The sequence below is a fragment of the Rattus rattus genome, chromosome 3, assembly GCF_011064425.1.
Source record: "Rattus rattus isolate New Zealand chromosome 3, Rrattus_CSIRO_v1, whole genome shotgun sequence".
Lineage (NCBI taxonomy): Eukaryota > Metazoa > Chordata > Mammalia > Rodentia > Muridae > Rattus > Rattus rattus.
Window position 1 is genome coordinate 190292250 of NC_046156.1, and position 24636 is coordinate 190316885.

A 24636-nucleotide genomic window follows, 5' to 3' on the forward strand; every position below is an offset into this window, starting at 1 on the left:
AGCAGTAGCCATCCTACAACCTGTGTGCAATGCTGTCCCGAAACTTCCTCCACAGATCAATTTATTCTAAATTCAACCTCACTCATTATCAGGACATGAGCGAATAGTTCAGTTCCAGATTGGGCCTCAACAGCATCTCTCTTGGTGGTGTTTTTATGAGCTCCTGCTAAAATGGCCCAGTAAGTCTACTTACAACATCCAGGATGTTCCCGCAACTCTAAAACTCTTAACATCTTTCTCCTGCAAATTAGTCCCAAAGTTTGCAAAACACATGATCGGTTTTGTCTTAGCACCAACCCTACTCCATATTACCCTCAGTGATAGCTTTTTTTAAAGATGTATTTTTATTATGTGTATTGTGTGGACATGTGCAGGTGCGTGCAGATGCCCGTGGCACCCACCAGTGTCTGATCCCCTCGGAACTGTAGTTATAGGTAGCTATGGATGCTAAGAACCAAACTAGGGTTCTCTAGAAAAACAGTACTTTTCTCCAGCCCCATGTTTTCTGTATAAGTTAATTTTCATACAGTGACCAAACACCTGACAAGAAAAAAAATAAAAATAAAAAGCAAGAGGAGGAAGGATTGATTTAGTTCCTTAAAGCGATAAACTTACCAAACCTTGCTAGAAATGGAGCCACAGGAGCCTGGCATGCTGGGAATTTTGCCTTTCAGAGAGTGTAGCAGGAAGCTAATTACAAAGAGAACAACCACTTTGCCTGTCACTGTGTTCTCCATAGAATGGTTACAGCAGGGCTGGGGTAGAGTGAGACTGAGTACTGGGAAGTATTAGATTGCTGGCCTGTAGTTAACAGCTCAATTGTGGACATGGCTTTTCTTTTTGTGTGCAGGGGTTTGCCTTTGGTGGAGACATGGTGCTGGGGGGCGGGGGTAGCTAAGAGTTCTACATCTGGATCTGCAACAGCCAGGAGCAAGCCTCTAGGCTTGGAATGGGCTTTTTGGAACCCCAGAGTCAACCCCTAGTAACACTTCCTCCAACAAGACCACACCTTCACACCTCCTTATCCTTTCAAATAGTGCCACTCTCTGGTGACCAATATCTGTGAGCCTGTGAAGCCATTCTCATTCATGGGATCCCATGATCAACCCATGGGATCAGATAAACCTGTCTCTTAGTATGGTATCTATAGGATGTCAGGATTACTTTGCTGGGCACCTGTGCTTCCACTAAGTTGGTATCTAATATAGTATGCTCTTATGAACAAAGTCGGACTTTCTCAGCTCACACTCTGTACCAGCTCAAACTCTTGCACCAGTTTCTTCCAAGCCCCTTCATAATACAGTGCAGGATCAAAGATAGAAGGAGATCATGTACATAGTGTAAGAGTTGAGTCATGAGAAATTTCTGAAAAGAGGGCAGGAGGTCAGCACTTCCTGTCTCATCAAACAGGGCTGGAGAAATTTTAAATCCTGGGGAAAATCTGTTGTAAGTAAATTACTCATTTTAACCACCCTCTGATTCTGTCATTCAAAAGGTAATTGTATCAGCTTTGCTTAAAGGTAGCTTGAAGAAGTACTGTCTGGATGTGTCATGTAGTGCAAAGCCACATGGTTTGTGCTTTGTCAGAATCATGTGATGTTTTGGTGAGACCAACCTCTGGGAAAATATGTTATGTTTGGAGAAAGTATAAATAGGACTCATGGACAGTGATAAGGTGCTGCCATAGCTGGATTTGAAAAGTATCCTTGGTCTTCAGTCTTCCCTGATCTTCACTTTTTTGAGAGAGGCAAGATAGAGCAGTTCTCCAGATACCTCAGCTGATTCTGTTGCAAGGCACATACCTAAACATAACAGAAGCAATATCAGCAAACCAACAGCAAAGATCAAATTAAATGGAGAGAAACTTGCAGCAATCCCACTAACCTCAGGGACAGACAAGGCGGTCTCCACTGTTTTCTATTTACTCAAGAGAGTGCTCAAAGTTCAAGGTAGAGCAATTAGAAAACCACAGGAGGTCAAATGAATACAAATCAGACAGGAAGAAGTTAAGTTTCCACTCTTTGCAGATGATATGATAGTATACATAAGCAACCAACATATCCTACTAGAGTACTCCTATACTTGATTAAAAAAAATTCATCAAATTGACTATACATAAAAGTAACTCAAACTGAACAGTGACCTTTCTCTTCACAAAGGATAAATGGGCAGAGAAAGACATTAAAGAAACAACATCCTTCACAATACTTGCAAATAATATAAAATATCTTGGCAAAACTAGAACCAAGCAAATAAATTGCTTAAGACCAGAAATCAAAGTCTCTGAGGAAAGAAATCAAAGAAGACCTCAGAAGATGGGAGGATTTCCCATGTTCATGGATCAGTAGAAGGAGCAGAGTAACAAAGGTCATCCAAACAAAAGCAAACTACAGATTAAAAAATCTCCATCAAAATTGCAACTCAATTCTTCACAAAAAAAAAAAAATGGCCAAATTAATTCTCAACAATATAAGAACTTCTGTGTGAATCACCATTCCTGACCTCAAGGTGTACTACAGAGAAAGTGAAAAAGAAAACTTCATGGGGTTTGTAACACACACAGGTAAATGAGTAGAAGGGAATTGAAGACCCTTAAAAAAAACCCACACACCTATGATCACTTGAACTTTGACAAAAATTCCAAAATGATTAAATGGAAAACAGAAAGCATTTTAAGAAATGATGCTACCCTAACTGGTGGTCTGCATGTAGCAGAGTGCAAATTGATCCATTTCTATCTCTTTCTACAAAGTTCAAGTCCAAGTGGTCAAGGACATCCATATAAAACCAGATATGCAGAAACTAATAGAAGGGAAAGTGTCGGAAAGTGCCTAGAACACATTTGCACAGCAGAAAATATTCAGAAGAGAATACCAAAGGGTCAGGCTCTAAAATCAACAATCTATATATGAAATCTCATAAAACTGAAAACTTTCATTAAGGCAAACAACGCTGTCAATAGGACAAAACAGCAACCTACAGACTGGGAAGACTTTTACCAACCCTACATCCGAATGAGTTCTTAACCCACCGGCAAGTGGGCAGCCCCCAGCAACCAAGTCCAGCCTGCCTGTCAACTGGGTTCTCACAACTCAGAAGCTGCTCTCTGTCCAAGTGCCAGCCGTGGTGGGCCTCCCCCGGCCAGTGATGACCCCTGAGACCACAAGCGAAACAGCTACCTTCCCCTTCCAAGACTCCTGCTTTTCTGGGACAGCCTCCAGCTAGCACAGACACAGAACCCAAAGGACCTCCGGGCCAGGAGACACCACCCACACCTGGGCCTGAAAAGAAGGCTTTGGACTTAAGCCTGCTTTCCCAGCAAAGTGAGGCGGCCACCTTGACATGGCTGAAGGGGAGCCGAGGTGCTTGTGTGCCCCCACTGGGAAGCAGGATGCTCTATCATCCCCCTTCTCTGTGCAGCTTGCGAGCATTGTCCAGCCTCCTCCATAAAAAGGATTTGGAGCAGAAGGCTTCCTCTCTGGTGGCCGGCCAGGCAGCTGGGACCCAACCTGAGCCCAAGGCTGGAGCCCTACAAGCTTCCCTAGAGCTGGTACAGAGGCAATTCCAGACAACCCAGCCTACCTCCTGGCTATCTTCTCCCTTCCTGCATTCCTGGCCACTCTGCCCCCCAACAGTGTCCCCACCACCCTATCACCAGCCATGGCTGTGGGTTCTCAAAGTGACAATGAAGACTTTGGTGACCTGGAGCCGAAGGACAGGGCTAGGCAGCTGGACTGCATGGCCTGCAGAGTGCGAGCAAACCCAGCGGCCACAGACCCTGTGCAAAGAACTCCAAGTACTGGTGCAGTTTCTGCTCCCTCCCACCTGGATGCTTCTGATGACCTCGATGACCTTGATGTGCTCAGGACCCGACGTGATCGGCATTCCCAGAAATAGAGGTTGCTCTGAGAAGCAAGGACAAGGACTCAAGGGATCCAGTCTTATACCAGGCAAGAGGCAGGGCCCAAGCCTGACCAGAAGCCCACAGCCCTCAGCAAGAAGACAGAAGGCCAGAAAGCTGCAGGCTAAGCTGTGTGCAGCAGCAGCAACTGTGGTGATAGCAGTGGTCATGTGATCACAGGCTTAACTGTTAGCAAACGCCGATCCACATGTGTGAAGGAATAAAGTAATGCCCATTTCTCACTTAAAAAAAAAAAAGAATAAGGAACAAAATAATCATGGGAGACAGAGGGATGGAGGGAACTAGCTAGAGGCAGAGAAGGATGGACAAAAGGGAGTAGTAAGTATGGGGAGAAACAGGAGAGAAATCCAGAGGAAAAGGGGAATCGATAACAACAAGCATCAGTGGGTGTGGGACTTGGGTAACCCCTGGAAAGTCCCAGATGCCAGGGATGCAAGAGGCTCCCACAAACGTACTAGGATGATGTTAGCGGAAAGACCTAGCAGCACGGAGACAGAGCCACAAGAGTCTGCCTCCTGGAGCTAGACATGCCCGCCATTGGAGGGATGGGGGCGCCCACACATCTCAAAATGTTTAAACTATAATTGCCATGTCCAAAATAATGCAAAGACAAAAAAGTAGCAGAGGCTGAAGGAAAGGCCATCCAGAGACCACCCCACCATAACAACCATTTCATCCACAGACTCCAAAGCCTGGCACTAATAATTCCTGATGCCAAGATGTGCTTGCAGATGAGAGCCGGATATGGTTGTCCTCTGAGGGGCTCTGCAAGCACCTGGCTGAGACAGATGCACATATTCAGAGCCAGCCATTTGACTGAGCCTGATGACCACAAAGGAGGAGTTAGTGGAACACCTGAAGGAGCTGAAGGGGATTGGAACCCAATATGAAGGACAACAGTATCAATTAAGTTTACCCTTCAGAGGCTCAGGAACTTTACCACAAACTAAGGCGTATACTTGGGCCAGTCCATGGAGTCTGCTACATAGATAGCAGAGAATATGGAGAAAAAAATTGCCTCATCTGCCATCTCTGAGATGGGAGGCAAATGGTCCTGTGGAAACTTGATATCCCAGAGAAGGGAGATGCTAGAGGGCTAAAGTAGAACTGGGTATGTAGATGGGGGAGCACCCTCTTAGAAAAAAAGAGGATCGGAATGACTTGGCGGATTCAAGGAAGAAAGACCAGTTTGGGAGAGGACATTTTCAATGTAAACACACACACACACACACACACATACACACACACACACACACGCGCGCGCGCGTCCTGAAGTTGTATCTTGAGGTATACCCGTTACCACCTTCCTGTAGAAACATCATACTGATTTCCAGAGTTGCTAAAGAAGTTTGCATTGCCACCAAGAGAATCTAAATATTCCCCTTGCTCCATAACAAAGTAAACGTGAGTTCTCTTGTGTGTTATTAAACTAAGTTATTCTGAAAGGTATGAAAAAATATCTCAGAATAATTTTGATTTGCATATCTGTAATGTCCGAGGATGATAAATATTAACGAGTTTCTAAGCCATTTGAGTTCTTCAATTGTGAATATTATGCTTATATATGTAGCCTATTTTAATTATGTTTTTCTTTATATATAGTGTTTGTTTTTCGAATGTTTTATAAAAGCCCATTGTTGAATGTGTACATGGAAATAATGTTTACTATTTCCATAAATGGACATTTAAAAGATTATTAATGGGGGTTGGGGATATAGCTCAGTGGTAGAGCGCTTGCCTAGGAAGCGCAAGGCCCTGGGTTCGGTCCCCAGCTCCGAAAAAAAGAACCAAAAAAAAAAGATTATTAATGACAAATGAGATAATGTGCTCTCATTGAACTCACAGAATTGGCAGACATGTTATAGTTATCAGAATTCATTAAAGTAACTTAATGAAACATACCTATATAATAAGACATTCTCTATATCCATAATAATTGAGGAATATACTTTAAATATTTTATTGTTTGGGAATTTCCACCAATTTTGGTGATAATTCTCCCATTTTTGCCACCCACATCATTCTCTATTTCTTTGAATCCTGTTTGTATATCTTCCACATTACTGTTTAATAACTCCATGATAAACTCTTACAAAAATTGTTCAACCCTCCAACAGAAGACACTAACTGTCCATAGTATGTCAGACAGGAGTAGGGGCTCTCAGGCCTTTCCACTGCACTCTTGACTGTTGACTGGCTTGGAGCTCTGCAGGGAACCACAGCTGCTATATGTCATGAGACAGCACTCCTCATATCCAGAAGACACTCTGTCCCTCTGATGCCCCCTCAATTTGGGCACCTACAGTCTCTTTGCCCCATCTTTTAGGTCGGCCTTTGAGCCTTGTGGAAGGAGTATAACATGTATATCCAACTCATCATGACTGAAATCAATAAAATGAAGACAACAATATAATGAATGAAAGAAGAGTTGATTCTTGGAAAATATTAACAAGATTGTCATAACCTCTGCCCAAGTTAGGTAAAGGAAAGGGTTTTATGATTTGGTTAGACATTTAAAGAGCATTTGAAGCTTCTTAGACTATTCCATAAAGTAGACAAAAGGATTGCATACATTAAAATTCTATTTTGAATCTGGCATTATCCAACAATTGACAGAGAAGAGAAGCAGAGAGCGCGAGAGATTGGGAGACAGAGGCAAACAGGGAGGGAAAAGGAGAGGGAGATAGAGTTACAGACAAGTGACAGAGAAAGAGAGGAAGAGAGAGTATTTTTCAGAGTAATTTCCACATGTACATACATATTCTCAATAAAATACTTGTGAACAGATTCAAGACAAAATTCAAAAATAATCTTGGACCAGGTAAGCTTTCTTAAATCCAGACATGCAAGTTTGATTTAACATACATATATCAAGAAATTTGTATTCTGCTACATAAAATGATTAAAGCGCAAAAGACACCATCAACTTATTAGGTGCAAATAAAAATTGGCCTGTAACATAATCCAACATTCATTCATGACAGAAGTCCTGGGGAAGCTATAGCTATAGAGGATATTTTTCAACATAATAAAGGCAAGGTACAGCAAGCCCACCCCTAGCATCATGCTAAAGAGTGAAAAATTCAAAGCAGTTCTACTACAATCAGGAACAAGACAAGAATATACACTGTTTTCATACTATGAAGTACAGTATTTGTATTCTTAGCTAGAACAGTATGACAACTGAAGAAAATCCAGGGAATACAAATGAAAAATGGAGAAGTCAAAATGTTCTCATTGACATTTTGCAGGTGACATGATACTATTTTAAAAATTCTAAAAATGTATAGTCTCTTAAGACTGATAAATACATTTATAAATGCAGAATACAATATGAACACACAAAAGTCCTTAGCCTTCCTTTATGCCAAAAATTTATGGGAAAAATTCTCCTAATAGTCTAAAAATACATAATAAAATATTGAGAATTAAAATACTTAAAATGCAAAGACAACTGTGAATTAGCCAGAAGTAATCCTACATAGAGACAAGTCTGTTGAAACTGATGTTCTGAGAAACTTCACAGGCTTAAGTAAATGGAAGCTTCCTTGTTCCTGTTTCCTGGTATTGCTGTCTCCAACCCTGCTTCTCTGACACTAGGAGAAACTTCAAATCATAAAATAAAGCATCTTTGCTTTGAAAGTAATTGGATGCTTCTTCTTGTTCTTTACAAACAAGAGCACAGGGTGCTTTTCCCTGGTTTCTCTGGTTTAAGGGAGGAAGGATTTTCCATCTCACAATGCACGGAATGACCAAAAATTGATGTGGAGAAATTCAAGAGCAAAATCAAATGGCCTGGCAAAAAACCTCTTTCTGTCAGGTCCTATGTGTTTGCTGTTTGGGGCCTTTTTTATTTTTTGTTTAAAACTACTAGTTTACCCTCTCTTCATTTCAGGAAAAACGAATATAACTAATAGATTATAATTATTTGAATTTTAATCCAGTTTTAGGGAAAGAACAAACTTTTTGAAGTTGATTTATTATTCCACCCTATGCCCCTCAAAAAATGAGAGAAAAGTTATTTAGCCATATTTGAAGAACCTATGGTCAAAAGGGCCCCTTAAAAGTCATCAGGACCATGAGGTCTAGAGAAAACTAGATGTATCTTTTCATTGCACCCATTTCTATCTTTCAATCTTTCAGTGTAACAAGTGCTCAAGAACATTATTGAAGCAGAAAATATGATTATGATTGTTATTTTTGGTTTTCAACTTGGACTTCATCTGGAATTAATTCAAACCAAAAATAGAGGGCACGATTGAGGGATTTCTGCTTAATTCAGTCTGAATCTGTGAGGTAGGAAATTACACCTTTAAACCACAAATTTGATCCAGATAAAATCTGGACCATTCGTTCTTCCAGAAGCCTAACTTAGGACTGGAATAAAGAAGCTGTTATTTGTAACTTGCTTGCACTCACCTTATTAGCATGTCCATTTTTTTCAAACGAAATCAGCGCCAGCTTATTCAGGATTCAAGAATATATTGAGGACAAGTTGAGACACCAGCCTCCTCATGCACTGAGCAGATCCAGGATCCTTGGACTCTCTATGCATAATCATCCATTGTTGAATTAGCTGCTTCAAATTCTTGAATTATTCCAAAAAATCCCCTTTATGTGGACAGAGAGTTTCATCATACAAATTCTGTTGGGTATTCCTGACTACTACACCAGCTGTCTAGTGAGGACCACTTAGAGCACTGCTTGTCTCATAAGAGACACAGCTCCTTGAAAACAATGACTCCATGAAATTCTTAGGCAAATGCATGGAATTCACAACTACCATCTTCAGTGTGGTAACGCAATCACGAAAGAACACACTTGGTACGCACTCATTGATAAGCAGATAGTAGCCCAAAAGCTCAGAACTCGCAAGATACAATTCACACACCACATGAAGCTCAAGAAGAAGGAAGACCAAAGTGTGGATGCTTCAGATCTTCTTAGAAGGAGGAGCAAAAATACTGACAGGGGGATATATGGAGACAACCTGTGTAGCAAAGACTGAATGAAAGGCCACCCAGAGTCTGGCCCAACTTGGGGAGCCAACCCATATACAGACACCAAACCCACACAATATTGCAGATGCCAAGAAGTGGATGACAGGAACCTGATATAGCTATGTGCTGTGAGGCTCTACCAGAGCTTGACAAATACAGAGGCAGATGCTTGCAGTCAATCACTGAACTGGGAACTGGGTCCCCAATGGGGGAATTAGAGAAAGGACTGAAGTAGCTGAAGGGGCTTGCAACCCCATAAGATGAACACAGTATCAACAAAGCAGACTGCCCGGAGCTCCCAGGGAATAAACCACCACCCCAAGAGAACATAGAGATGGACCTATGGCTCCATCTTCCCTGCATTTGTAGCAGAGGATAGCCTTGTCTGACATCAATGTGAGGAAAGACCCTTGGTCCTCTCAAGGATCAATGCCCTAGAGTAGAGAAATGTCATGGTGGCAGAGAGGAGCAAGTGGGTGGGTAGGAGGGACCACACTCATAGAAGCAGGAAGGGACTGTGCTATCAGGTTTCTGGAGGGGAAACCAGTAATGGGGATAACATTTAAAATGTAAACAAAAATTTTTAAAAAGGCAAAAAATAAGTCTCAACTCAGTTGCATATTCTCAGTGATCACCTTCCCTTAAGCCAGTTTCTCATGTGATGAAATGCTCTGCTCCAGGCCTTCCTGGTTTCTATAGATTCTAGGCAACAAAAATAAATAGCCAACGAAATCCCTCAAATGAAACACAAACTAATACATCTTCATGATTGCATCAGAGGGAGGGAATAGAGCATAAGATAGGAATATTAACTAGATGTCTTAGTTTCTGTGGGCTAAGACCTTGCACCTCCAAAAAATGTTAAAATCAGAGGACAGTGTGTGGTAGGTTTGTTCTTTCCTTAAACCACATGGGTCTTAGGGAAAGAGCTCAGGTTGGAGAGTTGGAGGAAAGTTCCTGGACTTACTGAGACAACTCACACTCTGATCACCTCAGGGATGGACTGAAGAAGCTCTGTTTCTGCTAGGTGGTGCTCTGTGTATATCTCTCTGTCATTCATAAAGAGTAGATTCGTTTTGACCTTGGATTGACAGCAGATGTCTACAGATCCATGGAATTGCTTCCTCCAAGTATCATGTCTCTGGCATATGGTCTTAAAAGTCACATCATTAGTGGAACATCACAGAAATCACTTATTCATCGGGCATAAACACGTCCTATTATACTGTGAGATCTAATGTGGTAAAAGGGCAATATCTACCACCCCCAACCCTTCCTAGTCTAGAAAGCAAACGTTCTCCACCAAAGGTGTGTGGTCTCTGCTGTAGGCAGTGTCTACCCTCCTCCCTCTTGCTCTATGGTTTTATCCTTTATAAATATGTTGCCCAAAGTCGCTTCAGGGTCATACTTCAGCTTCCACTTGTTCTACTGATCTATCCGTAGCAGCTTTATTTCACAATGTTTTTGTTAGCTGCCTTGATCTGGTATTTGAGTTATGTTGGGTTTAAGTGGACCTCACAATACTGCAAGACCTTCTCATCAGACTCTTGCCTGTGTTCCTCTCGTAATACATCCTATTTCTTTATCGTGAGATTTCTCGGTAGGACAAGCATCCATCCTGTTGGTCTCACCCTACCTCTTTCCCACAAGGTTTTTATTTTCTTGATTCCCATTCTCTAGGGTATGGGATGGAATCAGGATTCCCACTTACTCACTGGATCCTATGCCACCTCCCTCTGAGCCTTTTCTGTGTTTGTTGTTGGGAACTGGAACCTAGAGAATGCATACTAAGGAAACTGGGCTCTGTCTTGGGCCCAGTGCCCATGTAACATGAGTGTCAAGGCTGAACACACCTGCCTAGATGTCCAGGTTCTTCCTAGAAGCAAACAAAGAATTGAATGTCCAGTAGCACAAGCAATGTCCGAATGAATATGGCAAGGGAGTTTTCTAAAGTTGGTCCACCTTTTTGAATGGATATGATGGGTGAGGTCTGAGAGGCGTGGATCACAGACACTTCATCCAAGAACTGCTTCTCCCTTCTCATATGCCTGTCCTGCTGCTCCCTCTTACATATGATAATGATTCCTGAGCATCAGCCCACCCTACCGGACAAATTCTCTGCAGAGCAACAGGAAGAGGAACTTTCATTGAAATAACGCTGTTTAGATGAATTAATGACTTTATACAATTCCTGATTTGTTTCAAGTATTTTTAGGAAGAATGTTTAACGAGACAGTTATAATTGTTTTTTTTTTTTTCAGAAAGATATAATGAAGTAAGAATCAAGAATATGTGTCCCCTCCTCACAGGATAATAAGTAAAGGCTGCATAAGAAGGAATACAATGAGCTTTCATCAGTTGCACTAGGAAGAAAAATAGGATTGGAACAAATTAATGATCATGGACAAACAATCGTTCCAGGTCAGGTGTGCCCTGGGATACAACAAGGTCAGATAGGGTCTAGAGAGTTGGCTTAGCAATAAAGAGCACTTATTGCTCTTCCAGGGGTCCTGAGTTCAATTCCCAGCAACCACGTGGTGGCTCACAACCATCTGTAATGGGATATTCCGGTGTGTCTGAGGACAGTGTACTCACATACATAAAATAAAATCTTAAAAGGTAAGGCTATATGAAACTGTTGCTTTGAACTTATGAGCTCAGGGTATGAAATATTGCTTTGAACTTACTATCAACATCCTTCTCTAACTCCCTTTTGTGTAACATTCTATCTGTGAGGTAATTTTATAAAGAACTTTTGTCTAAGAAGCTATAAAAAGGCTGAGTCTAAAAATAAACGGTGGCTGTTGGGTCTCTGCTCCATCCACCAAATGTTTATGTATGTATATATGTTTGTCTGTGTGTACAAAATGTTTGTATGTATGCCTATCTATGTATCTATATACTTACATATGTAGGTCTATGTGTTATATTTCTCTATGCCATTCCGTCTTGATCTGTCCTTTTACTGGAGAATTGATGACACAGATATTTACAATTATTGATATGCTTTGTAAGTAGTGGTAATCCTGTTGTTGATTTTTGTGTTTTCTTCGTGCATTTTCTTCTTTAATAATTAAGAGTTGCCACAATCTAATTCTCTCTGCAATACTCAATTCTCTCTTCAGGGAGAAATAGTGTTTAATATATCTCCCTTAGGTTTTAGTTTGTTGAATATAATTTGTTTAGGCTTTTATGTCATAGAAAATTTCCATTCTCCTTAAATCATCAGTTTTTCTGGGTATACTATTTTGGGTTCCCTGTAATGGTCTTTAAGACTTGTATGCAGTGCTACAACTGCTGGGTGGATTGAGAAATTACCTGTTTCCTATTTCGTGTTCTGCGTGAGTGTCTGTGGGGGAGGGGGTTGGTGTGCACAGATGTGCCTTTCCTTAGTGTGGGGAATTTTCATCTATGAACATGCTGAAGACATACATCCCATTGACCTGGTGTCTCCTTCATGCCAATAATGAAAAGTTTTTGTATTTGATGGTTTCATGTCTTATGAACATGCACTGAAAGAGCATATAAATCCCATTGCCTCCTCGGGGTGTCCCCAGGAATTCATGTCTTGATGTAATAATGAAAAGTTTTTATTTTTATTTGATGGTGTTCCCACACAGGAGACAGAGGAATGACCCCAGCCTCCAAACTTTCATGCATGATTGTGGTGAGTTACTTTGGGGAAAATTACATCAGCAATGAACGTTTTTGCTGTTTTGGCTCATCTTGAAGGAAGGGGAGGGGTTTTTCAGATGGTCATGTCCTTGGAACTGAAGCTGGTTTGGTAAAAGTAATCTCTGGCTTTTAATCCGGCCCCAAGTTTGTAATCTTTTTAAAACTCTAGTTCTACAGCACGTGTGTGATAGGGTGAACTTTTGTTTTCTTCAAATGAAGGAACCTAGGTGAAATGAAAAACCTAAGTTTGTTTTGTCATGGTATTTTATTCAAACTTAAGGAACCTAGTAAGAAAACCTGGAGCTGCCGAGATTGTTCTACGATTTGATTTTGTATATGTTTAATACTCAAATTACACAAGTATTATATAAAATATTAAACTTTGTAAGTGCCATCAGGCCAGCTATAAAAACTTAAAACATACTAACTCTTGCAGATTGTGTATCTAAGATAATCGACAGGTACTTTAAGAAACAATTAGAATGTCATAACTTTATATGACTGTGAGATGCATAGACGAAATTTTCATAAAATATGCTAGCACAGTCAGAATCCTTTCCACTGGGATATGATGTTATAGTAACAGCCCTGAACTATGGAGAACTGATCAACTATATCCATTGTTTTAAGGAAAAAAAGACAATGAATTTATCCAATGTCTGGAAATAAAATGAGGTTCTTTAAACAACCATTTTAAAATGTTAAATTATTTTTCTTGATGCATATTTTATAAGCCTTTAAATATTTGGAATATTTTTTCTTAAGAATAATTCACTCTATTCATTTTTTAAATATTGTATTGAAGGGATTTACTATTGTAATGTTGTATGTAAAGGGACATACCATGCTTAGATGTGCTAGTGAGAATGCTTTATACTTTTATATTTACTGTATTTATATCAAATATTTCTTGATTTGAGCTTCTGTAAGTTCAATTATGCCTATGTCTACAAGATCCTGTATCTACTTGTTCTTGTAAATTACTCAAGGCCCAAAATTCCTCAGAATATGCAGATTTCATTTTGTTTTTTTCTCCAATAATTATTTTTTTTGTTCACTGTACATTAAAATCACACACCCCTACTCTCTTTCCAGTTCCACCCTTATAAGTTACTCCCCCGGATGCCCCATCTGTCTCTTCTATGGAAAAGGAGAGCCCCACTTGGATGGACCCCACCTGGAAACAGCTAGTCCCAGAAGGACAAGGCACATTCTCTTCCACTGAGGCCCAACCAGGCAATCCAGATATGGAGAAGGGCATTCAAAGGCAGGAAACAAAGACAGAGAGAGCCCCTGTTCCTCTTGTTAGTGGCCACGCATGAAGACCAAGAAGCACATTTGCTACAAATGTGTATGGGTCCTAGGTCAAGCCCCTATATTTTCCCTGTTTGGTGACCAAGTCTCTTTGAGTCCCAGGGATCCAAGGACTCTTTTCAGGTTTGGCCTGCTGCTATGTATTGTAATGCTAAGTGTAAACCCCCAAGAACTAGTTGCCCCAGAGACGAGAGTCCTCAAGAGGAAGCAAATAATGCTATGTGACATTGGCCCCAGGTGGTTTCTAACTGGTGAAGCCTAGAGCTGGGCAGAACTGACAAAGGCAGGAATTGGAATTCTGGGCTTAGGGTCAGAGGAGACATAAAGGGGAGGTTAAGAAGGTGGAGAGAGGGGGCTGGGGATTTAGCTCAGCGGTAGAGCGCTTACCTAGGAAGCGCAAGGCCCTGGGTTCGATCCCCAGCTCCGAAAAAAAGAACCAAAAAAAAAAAAAAAAAAAAGAAGGTGGAGAGAGGAGAAAGACACAATTGGTTAGGAGTCAGGAAACCATTGCTCTGAGGGTTGGCCATCTGGACTTCAGAGCAGCACAGATGAAACATTGTAAGTAATAACTTGGGGTTACAGATAAGGAAGTAGACTCTGATAGCATAGATGGTACATATCTGCCCAGCTCTAATGCTGGTTAAGGATTGGTGTAAATAATAATAGTGTGTGTTTTGATTCAGGAACTGAATGATTAAAGGCAGGGTACAAGCCCTAGATTGGGATTAAATTATTTTCTACAACATACTCACTTTATAGGTCTTTTTGTGGTGTCCTTGACCCCTCCAGTTTGGTTGAGAATTTTATTTAAAAAATAAAGAAGTGTAAAACACAGCAACATTGAATAAGCTTTTACCTTGCTGGTCTTGTCCAATTTGAAATAACTAAATTATTCCTGAAACCTGTTCAAATCTCCTAAATTGTTCAATTCTTTTCAGCTATGTTTTCATTGCATGCAACCAGTACCTAAAGCTGAAGACGATTATGTAACGGTCACTGGTGTTATTTATGTTCAGTTTTTGTTAACACTATCACACATCGCCAGAGCCTAATAATAAAAGTCTCTTTTGTTTGTTTTAGTTTGGTTTTCAAGATAGGAAATCTCTACACAGCCTTGACTATCCTGGTAATTTATCTGTGGATCATGCTGTTCTTGGACTCAGAGATTCTGCCTGCCTCTGCCTCCCAAGTGCTGGGATTAAAGGCATGTTCCACTCCAACCTGGCCCATAAAGGTCTTTTTTTTTTTTCTTATCTCATCTGGTTCATCATATATTGCATCTCATAGATAGCTCCTAAATTAACTTTATATTGGAACTGGGCACAGTAATCTGACCAATGGGAAATTAATAAACACTGACCTCTCTGGCTTCTGACAATTTTTCTTCTACCATATAAAGGCTGGACTAACCTCCCATAAATTGAGAAGAAATCACTATCCAGTTGAAATGACAGATGTTATAATAAACCCCAATTGACCACAAAAAAATGCTGAGCTGAGTATCCCACAAAGAATATGATTCATGAATAAAACAGGACTCTTCAGGCATGAAATTATGGAATATCTATTATTACAGTAAACACTATGTGCAATATAAATAAGCAAGTACAATTAATTCATACAATATACTGAATAGAATTCAAATCAATTAAGACAGGAAAATAGAGGAGATGTTCTGGAAATAGAATGTTCTCAATCACAAAAGGATGGGAGGAAGAAGCATCAGCTCAGAATCTTCTATCAGTTTATACTTGATGTTTTGAGTGTTTTGTGCAGGAATTCACTTATTTCTGTACAGACAAGATTGAGACCAAGTTCTAACAAATGCAGCTAGCATTTTGACGAGATGTCAAAAGAATACTCAAACAAATGAAAAATGAAGAAATAGGTCATTACAGGGATTGTAGGATCTAATAAATAAAAAGATATGGACAGCTAGGTAAAAGGGTGGACCCAGAGGAGACCTCAGACAACCTTCTGCAAGTGCCCCTTATGCAGAACGCTACAGCATATAGTGGTCTTGTGCCAACAGGTTGTTCCATAGTCACTGCTGAATGAAAAATGTGTTTCACATATCCTCTCATACACTAGACTCACCTCAGTTCTTATTGGTATGGAGTCTAAATATTTCCCCAAACAATTAGACAGATATCATCAAGTGAAGACATCAGGAATCCGAAGGTAAGAGCAGTAAAGATGTTTAACTTCACATTCCGAAACCCATCTCCATTCTAGACAGTGAATTATGACCTTGCATAGTCTGCTGTAAATACCTGGGCTTTTATGATGCTAATTGCCGACTACTTAGAAACTTCACTGCTTTTGATGGATTATTTCAGAAATTCATTTTGTAATATATATTTAAACCAGTTAGTAGGCCAACTTTTGACATATACTTAGACCAGTTCATGAGACTAACGCTTTGGTATTTTATCTGTATTTGAGATGAAGTAATAACAATGATAATAGATAGATAATAGCATAGTTCTTCGGAGTTTGATGTTTTAAACAAGTAATTGTTTTCTCAAAGATCCTAGTACTTTCATTCATTTCAAAGCACTGTGCCATCTTGTGTAGTGCCATGGACCACTAGGACATAAAAAGACAGACAGGACATGAACTTGAATGTACTGAACACTTCACACAGGCTTCAAATGGGTCTATTGATCATGCACATGCGTAACCTCCTGTAAAATTATTTACAGTTTTGGTTAAACAGTTCCCAAATGTAGTCATACAATGGTATTTTCTGATCCTTCTAAATTAGACTAACATCTACCTAGATTTGTGTTTGGCCTCTTGCACTACTTTTACCTTTACAAATGTAGGAAACCTTCTCTCCCCTTTGAGCCAATCCTTGCAAGTAGGCCCAGAAGGACTCACAAGTGTTGCATTATTCCCTTCAGGATGTGTCCTTTCACTAGCATAGCAGTTCTCACCACATGGGACAGCAGTCATCACATTAAAATCAATGAAGATATTGAGGTATCCAAGCTCCCCTTACTGTTACTACATATCGCCAAACTTTTGTGCAAAAATGTATCAATGTTTTCTCCAGATGTTTTCAAGTATTTTTCAATGAAATTGTACAAGAGAAACATGAAACAAAGGATCCATATGTCTGACTGTCCCTTGATATACTGATAAGTCTAATTTGACGCAGGATTTTAGAGGTGAAAAAAAATGAAAAATTCAGAATCCTGAGGAAAGACTCCACTGCTAAAAAATACAGAAACAACTTTCCTCTTAGAAATAATTATGTTATTTTCAAAATGACACCGGACAAAAATTGTAAGATACCACCAAACAGTCAATCAAACACAATACGATAATAGTCAAAGTAAGCAATATGGTGACTAATCTTTATTGTATCCTTGAATAGATTTGGAATGGCCTAGAAGACTCATGTTTAGTTATGGATACGATTGTATTTCTACTATGGTGTTTAAGTCAGGACAGAATACTTAAACCACATGTGGAAGTACAGTCTTTTGACTGTAGTGTTTGGCTGAATAAAAAGGTGTAAAATTAGGAAGCCAGGTGAGCACCCACTTTCATTGTTCTTTGCTTCTTGACAGCATCTGCTACAAGATCATTTCATGCTCCTGATATTATCACTCATTATGGGCTGTATAACCCCAAATCATGAGGTAACATAAAGTCGTCATTCTTCAGATTGCCTGTGACACATGTTTTGCCAATCCAAGAAGCAAAGGAAATAACATATATTCATATAGCATTTGTATTTCTGTTATTCATATACACATATATATATATGTCATTAAGTAGTCAAAACTGCTATAATTGAGTTTTATATGAAGTATTTACTGTTCAGGAAGCAGAGACTCTTCTGTGTAGGTACAGAGAGCTCTTCTGTATAGAAGGAATGGATCTGGAGAACCAGCAGTAAGCTCTCCATGCACTGGTGTGCCTTGGGCTTCTTGTCTAGTATAGTTAGTAATGACTTTTCAGCAAAGTTCATTTTCATTAGACAATGGCAAAGATGAATTCTGTTTATAACTGAAATTCTAGTTTATGGTGGAAACTCCCCAGAACGTCCATGTATTGAATGCTTGGTTCCCAATACTTCCAGGGATTTGGTTATAGGATTGGGAAGGTTTAGCTAAGTCAATGGCACTCAAGCATATTTCCAGATGAACCCTGAGTAGATTGGAGAAGCTCCTGTGTGTAGAGCCCGCATTGCCCATCGCATGAAGCTCTTCAGAACTCAAGAGTGAGGAAAGATATTTGTACAATCTTCCATATCTCTTTACTAAGAGCAAGAGGTCAACCTTGTCTTGTTAAGTTCTAACACCTGTGGTTTTTTTCTATTGTCTCAGACTTCTGACTGACTGACTGGCTGGCCAGTATTTAAGTAGATTTAATCTCATATCATTGTCATGTGTTTAGAGATTTATGTAACCCACATGGTCTATATTCCAGAACAACTTTATTTGGAAAAAGACAAAATTCAAAGTAGTTAGAGATACTTGCTCTTTTTTTTTTTTTTTTTTTTTTCAGAGACAGTAACTCCCATTTTGTGATGACTATCCAACAATGACTAAGTGACACATTCTGGCTTCCAACTCTTGGTAAATACTTTCGGCTTGTAAAGTACTGAGAGTACACATATGGGCATCATGCAGGACTTAGCATATATTTCTTTCTTTAAAACACTCTCCATGTGTAGAAGGAAATAAAACTTGCCAGTTTGGGCCACAACTGTACTGACTGGCACAGTGAGAAGAGAAGCTCGGATTTACTGCACTGGGACTAGAAACCGAAGAACAGAGTTTGGGAGTATTGGAAAGGAAGATGAATCTCTTTTGAGAACAGACATCCTCTAGAATATATTTGAGCAAATTAGTCCTCATGGATAGATTTTGAGTGATTATAAAACAAATGGGTGCTTATCATGTCACATTTTTAAATTATTTCTTAATTTAAAATGTATAGCTTTTACATTATGCCTTCATGAGAAGACAGTACTGAGCTGTTTGTCATCTGGATCAGTGGGGCCACTCAGAGTCAGTAAAATTCATCCTTTATAAAACTTTCTTAAAGATTCCTGAGAAGTATCCCCCTGTTCTTCCCAAATAGAAAAGCTTTTTATTAGGGTCACAGCCACGGGAGAGACAAGCAAAAGAGAATTCAACAGATACAGATTCAGACACATTCCACAGACTGACATACAGACAAACAGTACATAGACAAAAGACAGTGAGCAAGGTAGAACAGGCAATCCTGGGTATGTTCCCGCTTAAATTACCCCAAGGAGAAACAATGCGGTTACTTTTCCTACTGTGACACCAGCACATTTGGGGGATTCCGAGAGTAGTTCAAATGGGTTAGAACTTAGGTATTTTTCTCCTCGAAGAACTCTAAATTTGCACCCTGGAAACAGAACATGTGTTTGGATCACAGGTTTATCTTCAGTGAGCTGACTACCTTAAGTCAGACTTCGCTGCCTCTACGCTCCTGGAAATTTGCCTCTCAGTTTTTCTGTTCTTTCATCATCTGCCTTCCACAGTCTGCCATTCTGTTCCCTTTAGTTTCTCCTTGTTTAACTGAAAAAGACCCCATTCAGGCTTCCTATGTCTGCACTCTTTGAAAATGTGGCTTACTTACGTGTTCTCAATGAGGTTTTATTGATGACGCCTACACTGTACCATAATATTTGCTTCAATAAGCTGCACATATCGAATGATTTAAAAGTGAACAGAGTTGATATGTTTTAGGAGATCTGGGATTTACTCCTTAAATACATTCAGTTCATGGTACTAAGTGGGATTCTGGTTCTGGGAACCAACACTAAGTCATTTACTCAAAACTCTAGATAAATGTGTTTCACTTGAAATAGACTTAGAAGTCAGAAAGTTAGTGAGGGACAGTGGGGAGAGATTTTGAGACAGGGGAAACAAAACACAGTAATTTAAAGGAGGAAAGGAGAATCATGAAAAAAGAGGTTAATGTTGTGGCTTGTCCTGGAGTTATCTGTATTTTGATGCTAATTCCACTGCCCCAGGGATAGCTGCTTAGTCGTGTACTCAGGACTCTGGTGACTTTATCAGAACCTTCTCCCATTTAATTTGTAAAATAAAGGCAAGAGCCGGTGATTGGGCGCACGGGTCGGAGAAAGACTGAGTGCAGGTCACAGTGCCAGGGTGGCCGCGCTGCGACTGAGTGGGAACTGGAAGCCACGGGTAACACAGTATGATGTCCTGAAGTACTAGGGTGGCGTGGCAGACCCAGCCCTCCAGGCTTAGCGCCATTCCCCAATCTGCTTCCCCAGGGGTGGCTCACCTTCCGCCCTGCATCAAGACACGGTACCAGGGCATCCCCGGCACCTCCAGCACCCAGTGAGCTTGCCGCGGCCAGGAGGAAGGCAGCAGAAGGTAGCGAGTCTGCAGACCTCCGAGCTGCACCACGCCGCACCCCTGGCTCCCTCAGTCTGGGTACCAACCTCGCATCTCCGCGATAGCTCCGCCCCGCTGCTCTAGACCGCACCCTGCCCCCATCCTACGCGTGACCAGGCACACTGGATGAGTCTCACAGCTTACGCTGGGGCACGGGCGGGTCTTCTTCCTCCAGCGTTTGGGGTGGGAGCGCCTTGGTGGCACATTGCTGACCCGGCAAAGGAGCCCTCTGTGAGATCTAATCTGACATTGCATTGTTATTACGATAGTCTTTATTGTTAGAATGCTCAAACACACAGCCCAACAAATCCTAGCCCAAAGTCCGTTTGTCCTTTGTTGACACCATTCTGCAGGCCGATAAAACTATGGCATTTCCAGTGGTTAGCAACTCCACATGTAGGTAGTGATGTTCATCACCTTCTTTGAAGTGGAATGTGGGTACTGTTTGCATCCCTTCTAAGTTCCACAACACAGTTATCTGTCAACAGCCAGGTATGCCTGACTCAGTATAATAGGGACGCTTTGCCCCCCTCCTCGCGCTCTTCCCCTCTTTCCTCTCTGTCCCTTCTCCCCCCATTCCTCTCCCCTTTCTCCAGGTGCTCATGGCCAGCCTCTACTCCTCTTCTTCCCAACCCTGCCTTTCTCTGTCTCTACTTCAACTCTACTCCACATATCCTAAATAAACTCTATTCCATACTATTTCCTTCATATGGCTGGTACTTCGGTGGAAGGGGTATCAGCATTGGCTCGAAGAGGCACCCCCTTCCACCTCATCATAACGGGCCTCTACCAAACACATACCTGGTTCTGGCACTGTCAGGAGGAGACTTGTCTCATAGTCACATGATCTTATAATAATGAAATAACCTTAAATGCCATATTCTGTGAACATATTCAGAGGACACTTTTGGAGACCATCTGTCTACATATAGCATGCTGGGTTGTTAAACATTGATTGTTATTTTAATTTTTTTACTATTTGAATAACCTTGAAAACATGTTATTGTAATAAACTAAATGAGAATCTAATGAGTTTGACTATTAACTTGCAGTACTTAATTATCTTAACAGTGTGTAATAACTATTAAAAGGACTGGGATTAAAACTTGTATTCTTAAGTCAGTTTCATAGGCACAATGCCTAAGAGTAACAAAATAAATTTAAATTTTGTATCAATATACAAAGATTTATACCAATGAAAACCTTAAACTCGTATCAATATATAAATTCTGTACCAACGCAAGAAAATATAAAACGATTCTGCATCAAAATAAAAAGATTTGTACCAATGTCAGATTATGGCTATAAAATGCTTTGTATAAAAGTAAATTTAAAAATCCATTCAATATATTTAATTTCTTATGATATTACGCTATTTCCCCTTTTATCTTTTCAACCCTGTTCCCTTTACCTAAGAAAGAAAGAAGAGAAAAGGAAAGGAAAGTGCTCTATTTAGTTTCCTCCTTGTCCAAAACTGTAATTGTTTGTAAATTATCCATTAAAATGACAATATATCTGTAATTTATTAAATGATCAAAACTTAAAGAATTGAGATGATGGTCTTCTTATATATTTGGTTGTGAGCCTAGCCCTTAACGGCTGAGCCATTTCTCCAGCCCGAGATGATGGTCTTCTTATGATTGCTTCCTAATGATTGAGATAAAGAATTTCTTTTGTGGAGTCCAAAAGAAAATTGGAAAAAATGGTTAAGTCAAAATAAAAGAAGCAGGTTATATTTGCTTTAGCAGCCCTTTTTGAAGCTACTCTCCAAGCAAGTCTCTGAAAACAGCATCAGTTTGAGTCAAGATCAGGCAAGGAGCTGGAACAGCAAGTCAGTTCAGGATCCATGAGGGTGAATCTTATCAGGGCTGCCCTCTGGGTATGTCACTCTGTAATATACAAAACTTACGAACAAGATCTACTTCTAGATCCTAGAGTCCTAGGGAGCTCTGGTTGGTTGATACCGTTGTGTGGAATGTGCAGTTAAGGATGAATTTTTTCTTCTTTTTTCTTTCTTCTTTTTTATTGGATTTTTTTTATTTATTTACATTTCAAATGTTATCACCTTTCCTGGTTTCCTGTCCATAAATCCCCTATTCTATTGCCCCCCTCCTTCTATGAGAGTGTTCCTCCACCCATCTACCCAACCTTTCCCACCCCCTGCCGTGACATTACCCTACAGTGGGGGGGGGGTGTCCAGCCTTGTCACAACCAAGGGCTTCTCCTCCCATTGGTGCCCAACAAGGCCATCCTCTGCTACATATTCAGCTGGAGCCATGGGTCTGTCCATGTGTAGTATTTGGGTAGTGGTTTAGTCCCTGGGAGCTCTGGTTGGTTGATATTGTTGTTCTTATGGGGTTGCAAAGCCCTTCAGCTCCTTCAGTCCTTTATCTAACTCCTCTAACTGGGACCCCATTTTCAGCTCAATGATTGGCTGCCAGCATCTGCCTTTGTATTTGTCATGCTTTGGGTCCCAAATCCCAAGAGTAGTTGGACAACACAAAACTAACTCAATGGGTATTTTTTGTAGACTTTTTGGTCTCATTTTGATGTGTTGGGCATCAGGGCCATCACATCTCCAGCTCAGCCTCTCTCCACAGCATATGAACCTCTCCACTTCCATTTCTCTCCCATCTCTCTACCACATACTTGTTTGTGGTCATGGCGTCCTCCTCCCTGCAACTCAGGGAGAAAGGTCTGCCTATGAGCTTACACCTTTTTCTGGCTGCTTCCTTGGGAATTGGAGAGGAAGCCTGGGATCTTCCTGTACATCGTTTTCCTTCCCGACTCCGATTCTTAAGAGAATCTGACACTACTAGGCCGTCATGTTATAGACGGCCTCCTGAGTTTCAGCTTCTAAACTTCTGTTCACTTCTATCATCTGCAGTTGTTTTCCCTTGTGTACTTAAGTGTTCTTTAATTAAGAAGACTCAGGACTGGAGAGATAGCTCAGTGGTTAAGGATTACTGCTTTTGTGGAGAATTGACATTCGGTTTCCAGTACCAAAATCTAGGTGGTTCACGGCCACCTATAACTCCAGTGACAGGGGATCCTACAACTCTGCTTTCCACAGGCACTTGAAAGCATACATACGTACCCACACTGAGATACACATGCACACAATTAGAACTAAAAATAAAATGTTTTTAAAAAGAATCCACTTCACTAGGCAATAGTGGTACATGCCTTTAATCCCAGCACTTAAGAGGCAGAGGCAGATGGATTTCTATGAGTTTGAGGCCAGCCTGGTTTACAGAGCAAGTTCCAGGACAACTCCTGCTATACAGAGAAAACTCTGTCTTAAAAAGATAAAACCAAAAAGCAAGCAAACAAACAAAAGGTATACATAGTAATATCTAGTTATTTGGAAAGTGTAGGCCATAATGTGTATTCAAGATATGTGCAGAGGCAGGACAAGTGGAGGGAACGTGATGCTTGGAGAGAGTATAAAAAGGACTCGACTGACAGTGGTGAGGACTGAGTTTGACTTGCTTATAGACCTAGATGTGCAACAGTCATGGGTCTTGCAGCTCCCTGATCTTTGTTTTCCTGAGAGAGGCACAGCGGAGAACTTCTGACATTCCTCCTGGACCCTCCTGCTGACTCAAGCCAAGGCTAAGGCCTGGCTGTGTATGATGCTAGGTAGTTCCACCATTGTGATCCCAACTCTATTGGACTTCTGGTGTGTCCCAGGCGTGGATCAAGCTGCCGCTTGCTGCTGACCTGTGAACTGAACTGCCAGATTCCAGACAACCCAGAAGGGAGCTGCTCCAAAGAACAGGTCTACTTGTCCTGTATTCTTTCTTTTCCACTACCTCTAGTGGATGGTGGGCTGTAAGGGCCTTTGTCAGTGAGTATTTTCTACATAACCCTGGGATCTGAGTTCAGTCTCTAGAACCAATAGAAAAACCAGGTACCCAACCAGAGCTTTCCAGGGACTAAGCCACTACCTAAAGACTATACATGGACTGACCCTGGACTCTGACCTCATAGGTAGCAATGAATATCCTAGTAAGAGCACACCAGTGGAAGGGGAAGCCCTGGGTCCTGCTAAGACTGAACCCCCAGTGACCTAGACTGTTGGGGGAGGGCGGCAATGGGGGAGGGTGGGGGGAACACCCATAAGGAAGGGAGGGGAAGGGGATGTTTGCCCGAAACCGGGAAAGGGAATAACACTCGAAATGTATATAAGAAATATTCAAGTTAATTAAAAAAAAAAAAAAAAAGAAAAAGCCAGGTACCTGACTCACTTAGGACTCTCTTTTCAGGAAATTTTGAATCAGAAACAGATAAGCACGTGTCTCTGCAT

General features: G+C 40.8%; 1 protein-coding gene across 1 annotated transcript in view; it reads left to right on the forward strand.

Annotated features, from left to right (window-relative positions):
- The first annotated feature begins 3660 nt into the window (after window positions 1-3660).
- LOC116896035 (60S ribosomal protein L29-like) overlaps window positions 3661-24636 on the forward strand; it is a 32176-nt gene continuing 11200 nt past the window's right edge. Inside the window, exon 1 of the mRNA XM_032897040.1 lies at window positions 3661-3874. Coding sequence (XP_032752931.1) covers window positions 3661-3874 — 214 coding nt within the window. The remainder of the gene's footprint in view (window positions 3875-24636) is intronic.